We start from the raw sequence: 17,808 nt of genomic DNA, 5'->3' as shown, positions 1-17,808 counted from the left end.
TGTCAGCAGTTTTGGGCCCCATATCTGAGGAAGGATGTGCTGGCTTTGGAGAGGGTTCAGAGGAGGTTTATGAGAATGGTCCCAGGAATGATTGCGTTAACATATGAAGTGTGTTTGAAGGCATTGGACCTGGAATCGCTGGAGTTTAGAACAATGAGGTGGGACCTGATTGAAACTCACTGAATTGTGAAAGGTTTGGATAGAGTGAATGTGGAGAGGATGCTTCTACTAGCGGGAGAGTCTAGGACCAGAAGCCGTAGATGCAGAATAAAAGGATGTACCTTTACAAAGAAGACGAGGAAGAATTTATTTTGTCAGAGGGCGGTGAATCTGTGGAATTCATTACCATAGGTCTAATGTCTGTGGAGGCCAGGTCAGTGGATATTTTTAAGGCAGAGATTGACAGATTCTTGATTAGTAAGGGTGTCGGGCATTATGGAGAGAAGGCAGGAGAATGGGGTTGAGAGGAATAGATAGATCAGCCATGATTGAATGGCGGAGTAGACTCGATGTGCCGAATGGCCTAATTCATCTCCGAGAACTTAGGATAGTAATACTTTGTTCAGTGTGATGATTCGGCTAGGAATCAGAATTTTTCCCTGCCTTCTGGTTTAGAGCTGCCATCTATGTATTAGGCAGCCTTGAGGTCAAAAAATAGATATTCTAATTTAGAGGCAAGAGAATGATTTAATCCAGTGAACCCCATAGCCACACCTCCCGCTCAGCTAAATTTACAATGTTATGGTCTTATATTTACACTTGGGTTCATGTCCAGTTTTCTTGAAAGCCATTATTCCGATGGTGCTTATTTTTACATAGTATAGAATATATCTCTATCTGAATCAGTTAGTTCAAAATAACATTAATTAGTATTAATTCTATTTTTGTTTGGTGAATAAATTGAAATATATCTAAAATGACCACTTCTTTTTCCATCAATTCCAATGTTTACATTTGTTTTTATTAAAGGTTGTACAAATGAAAGGCAAATAAGAATGGTCTTTTAATGTGTTTCTCTGGATAATATATTGCTTGGGAAGCACAGGGATGCAAGTAAATCAGTAACAGTAAACATATTATATAAATTGTGTTGGTCACCAGATTACTCAAGCAAAAAATCCTCTGTGCAGCTATCTTGATTTCTATTATATTCTTAGTACTGATTTAGACCAACCCAAAGTAAACAGTTAGGGGTTTAAATTGATCATTCATGCAAGTACTAGATAGAGTCAGTCTAACGTCTACTAGCTATGCCGTTTAATTTAGTAACCTAGAATACGCTTTGAGACAGGTTTGTAAAAATATACCACAGTTGTTTATTGAAGTTTGAAGTCGCCACCTGAATTTAAATTTGAAATTGAGTGTCACTTTAAAAGTTTATGAAATAACTAAATGCTTTTCCAGTTATGTTGAGGTAGTCCCTTAGTGCAATACATTCTTTCCTCATAATCTGTTATGTTCCACAAGTGTGTTGCTTGTCCTGCTTAGCTGTTTCATTCAGCAAAAGGGAGCTAATCCCCATCTCTCAATTGTTCAACAAGGTGACAATACAGCATGATTATATAAAGGTGGAACAAAGTTATTTATAAAGCACCCATTCATCTCTTTATGAACTCATTTGCAACAATTTGATTAATTTTTGGTAAATGTAGGCATAATCAGATTATTTTAGTAAGCATGGTAGCAAATGTTAAAATCAGTAAACAAGTCACGTGTGTCTTTGTTTTAATTTGGATTTTAATCAAGAGATGAACACGTTTACTTTTGTTGATGTAGTCGTTTTCTCAAGTCAGTTGAAGAGGTTTTGTCATGGGGTAAACCACTTTTGACAATACAGCAACACTCATCTGGTGTTCCAATGTATGCTTAGATTTGTGCTTGAGTTTTAAGCCCACAATCTTCAATCTCAGAGGCAACATAGCTGCTTTAGCCTCAAGTTAATGTTTTGAAAGCATTACATTGTAAGCTTCAATGTGGCATTGAAAATGTTGTGCAAACTGTATTCTTGATGCAACTGAGTTTGAATTTTATAGTCACATGTACAGGAACAGTGAAAAGCTTTTGGTGCACGCTAACCAGTCAGCGTAAAGACAATACATGATTACAATTGAGCCATTCACAGTATACAGGTACATGATAAAGGGAATAACATGAATAACGTTCAGTGCAAGATTTAGCCAGTAACGTCCGATCAAAGATAGTCTGAGGGACTCCAAAGAGGTAGATAATAGTTCGAGACTGCTCTCTAGTTGTGGTAGGATATTTCAGTTGCCTGATAACAGCTGGGAAGAAACTGCCCCTGAATCTGGAGGTGTGCAATTTCACACTTCTATACCTTTTGCCCCATGGGAGAGGGGAGGTGAGAGAGTGGTCAGGGTGTGACTCATACTTGGTTTAGCCTATTTTTAAGTGTTCTTTGGACAATATTATGCATGGATCCCTTCAATAACCTTTCAAAAATCACACAGCCAATATATTTAGAAGAAGTACCTATGGATAAAATAAATTGCTGGATGTCCCATACATAGATTTCCAGAAGGCATTTAAGAAAATGGCACCTCAAAGCTACCTCTCATGTCTTGATGTAGGAGATAATGAATTGTGGGACGAGCATTGACTGGTTAACATGTAACAAAATAGATATAAATGAGTCTTTTTCTGCTTGGGAAGATGTTTCAAGTGACATAGCACAGGTATCGATGTGTTGGTCTCAATGTTTTACATTCTATTTTGATTACGGGGATGAATGTATTAAATGGTTGTTAAATTTGTTAATGACACAAAGATACATTCAAGAATAAGTTGTGACGAGAACATAAGGAGGCAACAAAAGGCGAATTGAAAGGAAAAAGATTGGGAAATTTAATACCATGAGGAAAAATGGGAAGTTGGCATTTAATAGGAAAACTAGAAAAGAAGAATATAATCTAAAGGTGTAATAGATAATACAGCTTTGAGATGCAGAGGGATCTATGTGCCACATTAGCACACAATTACTGTGCCGTCACAGGAATATCAGGAAGGTTAACAATGTCGTTGTTTAATGTCAGGGGAATGATAGTTAGAGTACAGGTGGGGAGCAGTTAGCCCACCCTGTCTGGATCTGCACCAGAGCTGCTCCCTCAATGTCACGTTCTCACTCGGTTTCTACCGAGAACCAGGGGCCACAGTTTAAGAATAAGGAGTAAACCATTTAGAACGGAGACGAGGAAACACTTTTACTCTCAGAGAGTGGTGAGTCTGTGGAATTCTCTGCCTCAGAAGGTAGTGTAGTGGAGGCAGGTTTTCTGGATGTTTTCAAGAGAGAACTAGATAGGGCTCTTAAAGATAGCAGAGTCAGGAGATATGGGGAGAAGGCAGGAACCTTCAATTTAGAAGACTGAGGGGGGATCTTATAAAAACTTACAAAATTCTTAAGCGGTTGCACAGGCTAGATGCAGGAAGATTATTCCCAATGTTGGGGAAGTCCAGAACTAGGGGGTCACAGTTGAAGGATAAGAGGGAAGTCTTTTAGGATGAGATGAGAAAATCATTTTTTACACGGAGAGTGGTGAATCTGTGGAATTCTCTGCCACAGAAGGTAGTTGAGGCCAGTTCATTGGCTATATTTAAGAGGGAGTTAGATGTGGCCCTTGGGGCTAAAAGGATCAGGGGGTATGGAGAGAAGGCAGGTACGGGATACTGAGTTGGATGATCAGCCATGATCATATTGAATGGCAGTGCTGGCTCGAAGGGCCGAATGGCCTACTCCTGCACCTATTTTCTATGTTTCTATGAACGGAGTACTGATTGTGGATGATCAGCTATGATCACATTGAATGGCAGTGCTGGCTCGAAGGGCCGAATGGCCTCTACTCCCGCACCTGTTGTCTATTGTCTACTAACCGGCAGCATCACGCTCTGTATCACCTCATCCGTCTGAAACTAACTCCATATACTCTCTTGTCTTGCACTTTACGCCTTCCCGACAGCTCTACTTTCAAAACATGGGCTGAATGGACTAATGCTACTCCTATAACTTGTGTGAAAACAGACAACCCTCCACTCTGTCCCCTGTACTCGGGAAGGATCCCTGACTCAAATCCGTAACTATTTTTTCTTACTGCAGATGCTGCATGACTGCTTGAGTGCTTCCAGCATTTGTTTTTATTCGGAAGTGTTGTACAAGAATATAATTAAACCAATTGTTATAAGAAAGATGTTAACATGGTGAATTTGGGAATATTCATGGATGTTGGGAAGGTTGGCCCAGGTCCTATGGGGGTGGTTCTGCGTAAGAGAGCATTTTCAAACATGAACTGATGGAAGAGCAAATAACCAGGAGAAAATGGACTGTGACTATTTGGTTTAGTTTAGAGATACAGCGTGGAAAGATGCCCCTTTGGCCCACCGAGTCCGTGCCGACCAGCGATCCGCACACATTTACACGATCCTCCACACATTAGGAACAATTTACAATTGTACCATGCCAATTAGCCTTCAAACCTGTACATCTCTGGAGTGTGGGAGCACCTGGAGAAAACCCACGCAGGTCATGCGGAGAACGTACAAGCTCCATACAGAAAAATAACCCGTAGTCAGAATCGAACCTGGGTCTCTGGCGCTGTAAGGCAGCAACTTTATCGCTGTGCCACCGTGGTTGAAACAAGAGACACAGATGTATAATACAAGGAATAGTCTGTTGGCAGGATATGTCGTGTAATGCCACCAAAGGCCAGTACTTCAGTTTGTGCGGAGGTTGGTCACAATTTCTTTGATTGGCAGAGCAGCATCTAGGTACAGAATGGCAGTCATGTTTCTACAACTTGTCAATGATAAAAGATGGGTAAAGTGTTTTTTTAAAAGATATCAGTTCTAACGAGGGAGTTAGATGTGGCCCTTGTGACCAAGGGGATCAGAGGGTATGGAGAGAAGGCAGGGACGGGATACTGAGTTGGATGATCAGCCATGATCATATTGAATGGCGGTGCAGGCTCGAAGGGCCGAATGGCCTACTCCTGCACCTAATTTCTATGTTTCTAACATGTTATAGGTGAGGCACAATATCAATTGTTGTGTATAAAAGTAATCAAGGTGATCTTGGTTTCCGAAGGACACACTTCTGAAGCTGTTGTGGTTTGCCTTAGGTGTTTGTCATGGATGTGGATTTGTCTCTTCTACGAGAGATATCCTTTACAGTCATCTCGTTACCAACCATATGGTTTGCCAGCCCGGTTCAAAGAGTGAGCCGCACTCTCCAGGAACAGGACTTCCTGCCCTTCCTTTAACACGTAAGCAAGAATCATCCTAAATTCTGCCATTATCATGTTAGCGTGAAATGGGCAAAGTTTTCATTGCTGTTTAGTTTAGTTTAGTTTAGAGATACAGTGCAGAAACAGGCCCTTCGGCCCATTGAGTCCATGCCAACCAGCGATCCCCGCACACTAACACTGTCCTACATAAACTAGGGACAATTTACACTTATAGCAAGCCAATTCACCTACAAACCTGTATGTCTTTGGAGTGTGGGAGGAAACCGGAGCACCCAGGGAAAACCCATGCAGGTCACAGGGAGAGCGTACAAACTCTGGACAGGCAGCGCCCGTGATCAGGATCGAACCCGGGGCTCTGGCGCTATAAGGCAGCAACTCTACCGCTGCGCCAACATGCCGCCCTAGTCCATATGTTATTGTGCTGTTATATATTATGTTGTGTTCTATATAATTTCAATATTAGATAGATGCAAAATCATGTTTCCTATTGTAAAGTAAACCATTTGTAAACGCTGAGACCAGTTTTAAAAACACATCAAGTTCGCATTCACGGTTTCAGCTGTGTAGAATTAATGGTACTATGATATTCTGTCCAACAGTTCAAACAAACTGTAATAATGGTACATGTTTCTACATATATGTATATAATACAAATTCTTGTGATTCCTTCATTGCAGCTGTGAAAGTCACAAGTCCATTCCTGAATTTGAAATGCAACCAGTGTGATTACATTGGGGATTCTGAACCAAGCTTACAGCAACATACTTCATTGCATGTTATTCAAGATGCATTTCAATGCAGTCATTGCGATGAAAAGCTAAAGAATTCTGCTGAGCTAGCCAAACACATGGAGATACACCAAGGCAAAGAGCTACAGCGCAACATGGAGGAAGCTAAGGAGACGGATGTCAGAGGGTCCCCTTCTTTGAATAGGGACATTCCTGAGGATATTAATGTCCTGGTGATAGTCAAAGAGGAACCTCTCAATTTGAAATCTGACGTTGATGTTGAGAGGACTGTGGAACGTCAGACAGACCCCAGCCCTGACTGCTCCTCCAGTGGTGTGTCACCTAGGAGCACCCTCCTGGTAAAAGTGAAGTCAGAGCATTCAAGCCCAACGCCAGCATCCAGTCCTGTCCATTCTGGGACTGGTTCGGTTCTGTCTGAGGGAACTGTTCTGATACCATACATGTTCAGCCATGAAACATCCTCATTTCCACAAGCTTCAGAAATACTAGCTAAAATGTCTGAGCTGGTCCATAGCAGGCTGAAGCAAGGGGTTAACAACTATCCCATCCTTTATGCGGGAGCACCGATTCAAAAGGGGGCGACGTGCTATGAATGTGACATTACGTTCAATAATATCAACAACTACTTGGTACACAAACGGCTGTATTGTTCCAGCAGGCATCAGCAGGCAGATAACCCAGCCGTGGATGAGACTAGCAAGGATTCTGCATCAGTAAACAGGACTGAACAAGTATCCCATTGTCCAAGTTCAGTGATGGAAAATCAGCCAGGTTCCTCCTCCTCACAGACCGACTCTGAACGAGATTTGCGGATCCCGCCTGTGGAGAATAAAGCTCCGGAAATCAAAACTGAGGACGGTGTTTTGAAGGATACATCGTCTGAAGGAGAAAGCCTGAGCAGGGTTAGTGAAGGCAGCCGAAGTCCCAGCAACTCTGGCGAAGACTTTGATCTTGACCCTTCAAAAACGGTGTGTGAGGCTTGTAATATAAGGTTTACCCGCCATGAAACCTACGCTGTGCACAAACGTTTATATTGTGCTTCACGGCATGACCCACCGCTCCGCCGGCCAAATGGCGGGAAAGTGGCAGTCCTTCAGCAAACGGTGCGGACTCGCAAACGTCGAAAGCTGTATGAGATTCATGCTCCTGGCCACCAGTCACTTCCACCGCCCTCTCCAAGCGAAGCGCCCGCTCATAGTCCTGTAGCTGGCACCGTTCAAAATGCTGGGCCATCCAACAATATGGAAACTGTGAAAATAAAACAGGAGACACTCTCAGTTTCTTCAAGGTCAACTGATTCTCTCTCCCTGTCAACAGGTTATATGTTAACCACTCAGTCTAGTTCGACGTCATCACCAGGTTCAAGTTCTGATGTTGATGGACCAATTGACCTCAGCAAAAAATCCCGTTTTCAGGAAGAACCTTCGACACCCGCTGCCCCTGTACTTCCCACCTTGCGTTTTTCCACAGACTATCACGAGTGCACCTCCTGCAAAATTAGTTTCAACAGTGTGGAGAACTATCTGACTCACAAGAAGTATTACTGTTCTGCTACTGCCCTTCAGCACAATAAGGTGGACCATCTTGCCAGGGTAAAAATGCAGAGTCCTGCGTCAGTAAAAGCTAAGAAAAATAGGATGGACATCTCCGATCCTCACTTGCAAGCAGAGGAATTGAAGAAGAAAGAAATAAGCACTAAGTGTACTCCAGAGAGTCCAACCTTAGTACATGCCTCCATTACTCCCAGCAACTCACCAGGAAGGTACCACTGCAGTCCAGATGCTTTGCCAGCTGGGTCTCAGCAGTCTTCTCATATTAAGACCTTCTCAGCAGCTAAGCGTACTCATACTATCATCTGTCCATATTGTCCCTTTACTGGGACAATTGAAGGAGACCTTATTGAGCATTTTAAGAATGCTCATGATTTGTCGTTGACCAAGCAACTTTCACCCGGCTACACAGTGGAAGTTACAATGGAGGATGTATTACCACAAGGTAAACCCATGACAAACAGTATTTCTGAAAGTAGTCCTCAAAACTTGAGAGTTCCTGCCCTATCTCCGAAGTCGGGCGCTCAAATACAGAAGAATATCCCAAATGCCAAAGATCAAAGCGAATCTGTTTCATCCCAGTCTTCAGTTGAGTCTCCCTTGCAGAATATCTCGCCAAAACCTTTAATAATGCCATCCCCTAACGTTGCTCTTAAAATCTCACCAGTGCCTGATAGCTCCAGGGATCTAGGCTTCAAATCCCTCAGCCCACCCAATAATGTTGACAAATCTGTTCAGACAGCCATGTCGCTCCCTAGCCCTGTACAGAATGGAAACCACAGATTCTGTCGCTTATGTAACATCAAGTTCAGTAGCCTTTCAACTTTTATAGCTCACAAGAAGTATTACTGTTCTTCTCATACTGCAGAACATGTTAAATAAGTTCTTACGACTGTGAACTATATCCTGAATGTTTGCTGTGGTGTTTGGCACAACTTATCTCGCACCGCAATATCTTTGTGCATCTTGCTGTACAGTTTAAAGACAATCATGAAAACACAACATTGTTCAAAGGTTAACCAAATTCCATTTTTTTATGCCTTGTTGGAAATGACCAAGGGGGGGAAGGTTTGCTTTGCCTGAAACTGTCCTTAAAATGGATTCATTTATAAACCTCATGCTTGGGTGATAAAGTGCATACAGAAACAAAATACTCCTGATCTTTGCGAGCCTGGGTTGATATATGTCTCTTGAGAAAAAAAAATCATGTTAAATCATGTATGTTTACTAGGTGCGTTATTTCATTTTTCATAGTAATCTTCTTGGCCAATTTAGTTACGTCAGTTTTCTTTTTCGAAATATCCATTTGCAAACTTTGGGTGAGTTAATAAAATAAAACAAATATCAAAGATTCATCACTTCTGACAATCTGGCATCCAAATTTGTCTTCTAATTAGGGGGAATAGCCTGATGATTTTGAAACTAGGAAGAAAGTCCTAAAAGTTAAAGTTGAGATATCCCACCATTTTTTCACTAAAAAAGATTGTGTTAAATCCTTTATTATCATGATTAAAATTCCCTCTGCTGAAGGAGTAACTAACAGAGTGCGTCTTTTATTTTCATTTTGTTTTCAATCTTGAACCCCAATGCCATTAAAAAATAGTTCACTGGCCATGAATTTCGAACTGCATTGGTTATAAAATGCAATTTATTTTAAAGATGTGCATAGCTCTGAAGGAATGGACAGAACTTGCAAATTCAGTATTTCGAAGACAAAATATTGGCAGTGATTCCAAAGAAGTATCCTCAAATGTTCTTACAATATTTATCACATAAAACTGATAGTTGAATACTACTGAAATATTGAAAAGTAATTAGTGGAGGACAGAATAATTTAAAACTAGTTTTTGTGTAGATTTAATAATCTTGTTCATTGTTTAGTGCATGCTAATCCTGTTAGCCTTTGTTTCAGTACATTCAGTTCAACTATAGAAATGTCGTTGATTTTTATTTATTAGTGTTGTATTTATTATCAGGGTTTGTGTGCAAACCCAGCACTAATTCAAAAAAAAAGTGCAGACTGAAAAGCATTTTTTTAAATTTTGAGAATGTTTTACCAAAAGCTGGACTCTGAATAACCAGTAATTTCTGTAACAAAATATGATTTGTTTCATTGGGCAGTGTTCCTAGTCCAATGCATCTCCCTGAGGTTAATTCTATTTTCGTTTTTTTTATTTTATTATTTGTAGACATAGCTTATTGCCATAATGCACATTAAATGTGCTTATTGGATCAAATGGTGTCTTGGTGCTTAAATGTAAATGATTCCTAATCTTTTTCAATGTGGTGTTTTTCGGGAATAATATTCACCATTATTATCGTTTAATGATACTCATCTAAAAGGTGTAATGTTAGAAGAGAGGAGCAAGTCACTTTGTTCAAGGGCATTCATGCGAGATAAAAATGGCCTAATGGTTTTAAATTTGGGTCGGAGAAAAGCAATATAAAAGGAGCAAGAGATCGCTATCAATCTGACCGTACCAGTTCCATTTGAACAAATGCCATTGAAAATTGAGCTCAGAATGAAGCTTTTCAACTTAACGCACCTTGCCAGCCAGGGCTTTGAACCTTGAATTCTTCTGTTGAGCTCTTCCCTCTTTTTCTCCACCCCAACATCTTTCTGCCCCATGAATGTTGTTTCTGTACCGAATGAGAGTGACAGGCAGTACTGGCACTTGGACGAAACATACAGCGTTGCTCTACTCCCAGTCGAAATATGTTACTGAGCAAATATCACATTTGTAGACTGTTACCTGCAATTACCTGCATTGAAGGTTTCTTGTGGTATATTTTTGAAACATCATTCTGATTTTATTCATCATAAAGAATGTTACATCACCAAATTCAATAAAACTCAATTGGTAACTGTACAGTTTGTAGACTGCATATATTTTATTAAACACATAAAGGCAATGACATTTAAATGAAGTTGAATTACACGAACGGATCACGGTCTCTGAAACTCTTGTTGTTTGCATGATTGTTCCTATGTAATTGGGAAAACTAGGCTTTGGTTGCATGTCTGTCTTTCTCCAACTTTATGGAATACAAGATTTTTTACTTTTCCAGAAGGTGCTGTTAATTTATTTATATTGTAGATGAGCGTTTACTCTGACATGTGGAATAAACCTTGGCAAAGGACTCTCTCTACAAAGCAGTGCTAATGGATGTTCAGTTTAATAAATCCATTTTTACTCTTTCTGCACTGTATTGTATAAATTCTGCTGAATGATGTAGTCTAGAAGCTATTTACAGAATATTTATGTTTCAATCCACCAGTTTTATACCTCTCTGAATTTGCCTACTATAGTGACCAATACCTTTCAACTCTCAGTTGAAGGCTGCCTTCAGTGATTTAACAATGTCTGAAACTGATCATGCTGTTAAAGTGAATGTCATTCTTAATTTCCAATTGGGAATTGACCCACTACACACTAGTTTGAGCTATGCATGCTAATAAATTGTCCCATGGGACATCTTGAAGCACTACAGTGCCTCTCTTGTCTGTGTGAGTCCTTTGGTTTCATGTGTTTCTCTGAATCTGCAAAAATGTAATTAGTTTCATTTTTTAATGAGGTAAAACCATTGCAGCTACATAATGTCAATAAAGCCAGGCATTTTCATGGATTAATTCTCCATAGTACACCCTATATGATGATTGGTCGCATATAGGACAGCATAAGTATGTTTATGCCAATATACTTTGGATAAAAGTGAAATGACACCATAGTAATGCTTCCAAATGATTCATACCGATAACATCTGCAAGAAACTATGCACGGTATTGGTTTCATATGTGGATATTAAATGAGGACACGATGGAGACAAGGAATAACAAAGTATTTTTCTGCAAGGAATAGTACTTTGAAATATTTGGTTTAAAACACAATTCTGAATGGAACCCAGCATTGCCAATGGATTGCTGCTTTTCAAAAGTGATCTCCAGAAAACACCGATGCATGTGACACTGTGTATATTTGCCAGATGCGTTCACTGTTTGTTTCCCTAGCGTATATTAAAATTGACTGCTACATGGGGCAAGTTACATTTTATTGGGACATCAGTTTAAAAGTCAAATAATTGAACTGTGGTTCTATAATAGTCCATCCTCGATATCCTCCTCTGTTGAACCTTGGCTCAGAATTCCTTCAGTACATAAATGTTATATGTTTGAAAATAACTTTGTATGTACAGGCATGTTATGAAATAGAAGTAGTCAGTAGTTACAAAGAAACTAATGAATTAATGAATACTTTATAGTCACAGTGAAATGATTTGTTTCGAATATCCAAAGTATGCAAAGGGCATACATAAAGGGGGGGCAACAAAATATCCCATGCCAGGTCCTCCCTTGTTCTCTCTCCCCCCCCCCCCCCCCCCCCCCCCCCCCCTTACAGTGGTCCCGTGAAGAAGTGCCGAAGTTCTTTTAGAAAGAGCATTACGGATAAATACAGGTAATTAGTTGTGAATTACTGGTACTTGGAGTCATGCAGCACTTAAACGGGTAACATAGAAAATAGGTGCAGGAGGAGGCCATTCGGCCCTTTGAGCCAGCACCGCCATTCATTGTGATCATGGCTGATCGTCCCCATATCAATAACCCGTGCCTGTCTTCTCCCCATATCCCTTGATTCCACTAGCCCCTAGAGCTCTATCTAACTCTCTCTTAAATCCATCCAGTGGTACTTCAGCCCACTGAAAGCACAACAATCACCATGCACTCATCTACACAAATATGACACTAACCCCATCTCAGTTGCCCCACATTCTACCACTCACCTTCTGTGGCCGATGTACTTGATGAATTAACCTACCAAGCTGCAGATATTTTGAATGTGCAAATAAATTGGTACACGGAGGGTGTTGGGTACATGGAATGAGCTGCCAGAGGAGGTAGTTGAGGCAGATACTGTAACGACATTTAAAAGACATTTGGATATGTACATGGATAGGAGTAGTTTAGAGGGACTTTGGCCCAACGTGGGCAGTGCAGATGATACGAAAATAGGTGGAGGGGCAGGTAGTGTAGAGGAAGCAGGGACTCTGCAGAAGGACTTGGAAGAGTGGGCAGAGATGTGGCAGATGAAATATAGTGTAGCAAAATGTGGAGTCATGCATTTTGGTTGTAGGATTAAAGGCGCAGACTATTTTCTAAATGGGGAGATAATCCAGAAATTGGAAGTGCAAAGATGCTGGGTCAGGATTCCCAAAAAGTTCATTTGCAAGTCAATAGACAATAGGTGCAGGAGTAGGCCATTCGGCCCCTCGAGCTAGCACCTCCATTCAATGTGATCGTGGCTGATCATCCACAATCAGTACCCCGTTCCTGCCTTCTCCCCATATCACCCCAACTCCGCTATCCCTAAGAGCTCTATCTAACTCTCTCTTTAAAGCATCCAGAGAACCAGCCTCTACTGCCTTCTGAGGCAGAGAATTCCACACACACAACTCTCTGTGTGAAAACGTTTTTCCTCATCTCCGTTCTAAATGGCTTACCACTTATTCTTAAACTATGGTCCCTGGTTCTGGACTCCACCAACATCAGGAACATGTTTCCTGCCTATAATGTATCCAAATCCTTATTAATCTTATATGTTTCAATAAGATCCCCTCTCATCCTTCTAAATTCCACAGTATACAAGCCCAGCCGCTCCAATCTATCAATGTATGACAGTCCTGCCATCCCAGGAATTAACCTCGTGAACCAACGCTGCACACCCTCAATAGCAAGAATGTCCTTCCTTAAGTTTGGAGACCAAAACTGCACAAAATACTCCAGGTGTGGGGTCTCACTAGAGCCCTGTACCTCACATTTATCCACATGAAACTACATCTGCCATGATGAAATGGTAGTAAGGAAGGCAAATGCTAGCATTTATTTCAAGAGGGCTAGACTACAAACAGGGATATAATGCTGAGTCTCTATAAGGCGCTGGTCAGGCGCATTTGGAGTATTGTGAGCAATTGTGAGAAAGACGTGTTGGCTCAGGAGAGGCTCCAGAGGAGATTTACAAGAATGATCCCAGGAATGAGTGGGTTAACATATGATGAGCGTTTGATGGCACTGGGCCTGTGCTCACTGGATCAGTACAGGTCCATTGAGAGTGAGGGGGGAATGAAAGAATAAGCATACAGAATAGTGAAAGGCTTGGATAGAGTGGATGTGGAGAGGATGTATCCACTAGTGGGAGAGTCTAGGACTAGAGGTCATAGCCTTAGAGTTAAAGGGTATTTCTTTAGGAAGGAGATGAAGATAAATTTATTTTTTCAGGGTGGAGAATCTATGGAATTCATTGCACAGATGGCTGAAGGCCAAGTCAGCAGATATCTTTAAGGCAGACATAGATAGATTATTGATTAGTACATATGTCAGGGGTTATGGGGAGAAGGCAGAAGCAGGAGGGAGACATAGATCAGCCATGATTGAATGGCGGAGTAGACTTGATGGGCCGAATGGCTTAATTCTGCTCCTATCGCTTATGACCTAGTGTGGATGGGACATGTTGATCAGCATGGACAGGTTAGGCCAAAGGGCCTGTTCCCATGCTGTATGAAGCTCAGGTGGTCACAGGGAGAATGGGGCCACATGCCTCCCCTTACGTGGCAGATTATAATGTCCAGCTAGAATTCTTGTTTGAAGTCAAAAAGATTAGGTCAAACAGTTCTGATTATCCTTTCTATAGCAAGAGAATGCATGGGTGTCAGTGACTTGGTGAACACCGATATTAAGGTAGCACTACATGGGGCAGGTGATTAGACTCATTCATCAAAATGATGAACATGGAAGGTGAATAAAACCAAGCAACAACAAGAAGCCAAAATGAAAAGATGCATAAGTGAATAGTAGCTCGTTACTCAAGTCTGCAGACCTGGTCTGGTGGTCGACATTTAATTTTAGGAGGAGAAGAATCCAGAAATAGCGCATCGTGAATGGGCAGCAGTAGAGTTGCTGCCTCACAGCGCTTGCATCACTAGAGACCCGGGTTCGATCCCAGCTACGGGTGCTGTCTGTGCGGAGTTTTACGTTCTCCCCGTGACCGCGTGGGTTTTCTCCAGGGTCTTCGGTATCCTCCCAGACTCCAAAGACGTACAGGCTTGTAGGTTAATCGGCTTGGTGTAAGCGTAAATTGTCCCCTGTGTATGTAGGATAGTGTTGGTGTGCGGGGATCGCTGGTCGGTGCGGACTCGATGGGCCGAATGGCCTGTTTCCTAGCTGTATCTCTAAACTAAACATCATCAGTGATGGAAGGACCTGGTACGTGAATACAAAAGAGGAAACTAAAGCATTTGTAGCCATTTTTAACCAGGAATATTGAGTGAATGATCCAACGACTTCCTCCAGATTCACAGACGCTGGTTGGAGTTGTTGAAGATTGATCATCCAATCCCTAAGGTATCACTAGGAATCTTCGGCCCAACCAACTTCACTTGTCTCATCCATCATTAGGCCAGAAGATCATAAGTGATTGTAGAATTAGGCCATTCGGCCCATTCAAGTCCACCGCCATTCTATCATAGCTGATCTCTCTCCATCCTAATCCCAGGTTAGCTTCCTTCCACCATTAGGTCAGAAGTTGGATGATTATTGAAAATTATATGATATTCAATTAACAACTCCTCAGGAAAAGAATATGACTTCATAAGGCTAAACCTGACAACAGTCAAGCCTGGACTGATAGAGTCAAATAAAATTAATGGCCATCTCCAACAAGAGAGCATCTAACACTTATCCAGTTTGAAGAAGGGTCTCAGCCCCAAACGTCACATACTTTCTCTCCAGAGATGCTGCCTGTCCCACTGAGTTACTCCAGCATTTTGTGTCTACCTTCGGTTTAAACCAGCATCTGCGATCTTTCCTACACATCTAACACTTGTCTCCTTCCATCCCCAAGGCTTACTCCCCACTTGCCTTGATGAGTGCAGCTATATTAGCTCAAAAAGTCTGACCCCTTCCAGCTCAAAGAAGCCTGCTAATAGCCAACTGATATGTTTAGCACCATATATAAAATGCATTGCACTTACTCACCTAGCTCCCCGCATAACACCAGCCAACACCACAACCTAACCCGGAAGAAGGAGATGATGATCCAGTGGCTTAGATGTTGGTGTTGCTGCCTCAGTTTCTATGATCTTACCTTAACTGTAGAGAAGCACATGAAGTAGTCCCCTTTTCCTGCATTTGATCCATATCCCTTTCCCTCCAAACCCTTTCTATCCATGCACGTTGTAATTGTTCACACCTCTACCACCTCCTCTGATTGTTCCACATACCCACCACCCTCTCAGTGAAAAAGTTGCCCCTCAGGTCCACTTTCCCGTCTCAACTTAAACCTATGCCCTCTAGCTTTAGATTCCTCTACCCTGGGGAAAAGGCAGTGACCATTCCCCTTATTTATGCTCCTTGTGGTTTTATACACATCTAGCTTATATAATCCAGATCAAGGGTTCCCAACCTGGGGTAAATTTACCCCCAGGAGAGAAATTTTGCCTACCCAGGGGGAGAAATGTGTTGATTCTGAATTAGTACATATTTGTTCTCATTGACTGACTGCGTTTGGTTCTGGTATACCGGTATCTGTTCATCATTAGTTGTTCATAAATAAGTGAAATAACATTGTTATGTGCTATTAAAGTTGCCTGGGGTAAATGGGACGAAAAAGGTTAGGAACCCCTGATCAAGGCCCCAATCTATCAAATCTTTCCTTTATAACTTAAGCCCCCAGTCCTGGTAACATCATTGAGATTTTTTTTCTGCACAGTTTCCATGTTAATAACATCTTTCCTATACTTCCCGAAACAGAAATGCAATACACTACTCCAAATTATGATCTCATCAATGTCTGGTACAGCTGCAAGATGATATCCCGACTCTTACACACAATGCCCTGACCAACGAAGGCAAGCTTGCCTAGTGGTTTGTTCATTCGCATCTGTACTGTGTCCCCATTTTCAGGGAACTATTTACTTGGGCCCAAGATCCTTCAATCTCCTGGGCTCTGCCATTTACTGAGTAAGTCGTGCCCTGGCTTAACTTCCCAAACGCCAATACTCTGCACTTGTCAGAGATTTAAATACCACATGCTATTACCATGACCTGCTTTTCATGTTGATTTAGATCCTCGTGACATCGACATGACATTGAAGACGCTGGAACCTTCAGCAAAAAAACAAAGTGCTGGAGGAACTCAGTGAGTCACACAGCATCTGTGGAGGGGATGAGCAGATGACAGTTCGGGTCCAGACCCTTCTTCTGACTTGAGTCTCTGCATTCCATCCACAGATTCTGTCTGGTTACCCTTTTCCCCTTAATATACTTTAGTTTAATTTAGAGATACAGCGTGGAAACAGGCTCTTCAGCCCACCGAGTCCGCTCCGACCAGCGATCCCTCCACATTAACACTATCCTACACAAACTAGGGACAATTTATATTTATGCCACGCCAATTCACCTACAAATCTGTACGTCATTGGAGTGTGGGAGGAAACTGAAGATCTCGGAGAGAGCCAATGGAGTCACGGGGAGAATGTACAAATTCCGCACAGACAGCACCTGTGGTCAGGAACGAACCTTGGTCTCTGGCGCTGTTAGTGCTGTAAGGCAGCAACTCTACCCCTGCGCCACCGTACACTGTACTTGTAAAATCTCATGGGATTATCCTTGATATCATCTGCCAGATCCATGCATCTCCTGTCCCCTGTTTGACCTCCTGATATACCTTTTTAATGGCTCCTCTCTTTCCAAAGCTCCTCCAGGGATACACTTGATCCCATTTACCTGCCCCATGCCTCCTCCTTATTCTTGAGCAGAGCCTCAATTTCTCTCATCATCCAAGCATCCTTGCGCTCATCTACCTTGCCCCTGTCTAGCAGGAACATGCATGTCCTGGACTCTTGTCAGCATTTAAAATCATCCCAATATCCGGACATTACTTTTTCTTCAAACAACCTGCTCCAATCAAGGGTTTCGGCCCGAAACGTCGCCTATTTCCTTCGCTCCATAGATGCTGCTGCACCCGCTGAGTTTCTCCAGCAATTTTGTGTACCTCCAATCAACTTGAGCAAGTTCCTGTCTTAACACTTTCAAAGTTGGTCTTGCCCCAGTTTAGAATTTTAACTTGTGGGCCTGTCCTGTCATTATCTGTAGCTATTGTAAACCCAAAAGGCTCATCCACAAACACTTCATCCACTAGTTCCTCTCGTTTTCCTAAGACTAGGTTAAGTGTTGCCCTCTCCTGTGTAGTGCTCTCTCCATGTTGC

General features: G+C 41.9%; 1 protein-coding gene across 4 annotated transcripts in view; it reads left to right on the top strand.

Annotated features, from left to right (window-relative positions):
• The window catches only part of zfpm1 (zinc finger protein, FOG family member 1), a 260,492-nt gene extending 249,452 nt beyond the window's left edge, over positions 1 to 11,040 (top strand). For 2 of the 4 annotated variants that reach the window (XM_055649046.1, XM_055649045.1), the window contains 2 exons: positions 5,127 to 5,270; positions 5,930 to 11,040. In XM_055649046.1, the coding sequence (XP_055505021.1) occupies positions 5,127 to 5,270; positions 5,930 to 8,433 (2,648 nt within the window). In that variant the 3' untranslated portion in view covers positions 8,434 to 11,040. The remainder of the gene's footprint in view (positions 1 to 5,126; positions 5,271 to 5,929) is intronic. The other 2 variants (XM_055649048.1, XM_055649047.1) reach the window with 1 other exon arrangement.
• Positions 11,041 to 17,808: the final 6,768 nt, after the last annotated feature.

Source organism: Leucoraja erinacea, chromosome 17, assembly GCF_028641065.1.
Source record: "Leucoraja erinacea ecotype New England chromosome 17, Leri_hhj_1, whole genome shotgun sequence".
NCBI lineage: Eukaryota > Metazoa > Chordata > Chondrichthyes > Rajiformes > Rajidae > Leucoraja > Leucoraja erinaceus.
Note: the sequence above shows the minus strand (reverse complement) of the source record. Positions and strands in the feature narration are given on the sequence as shown.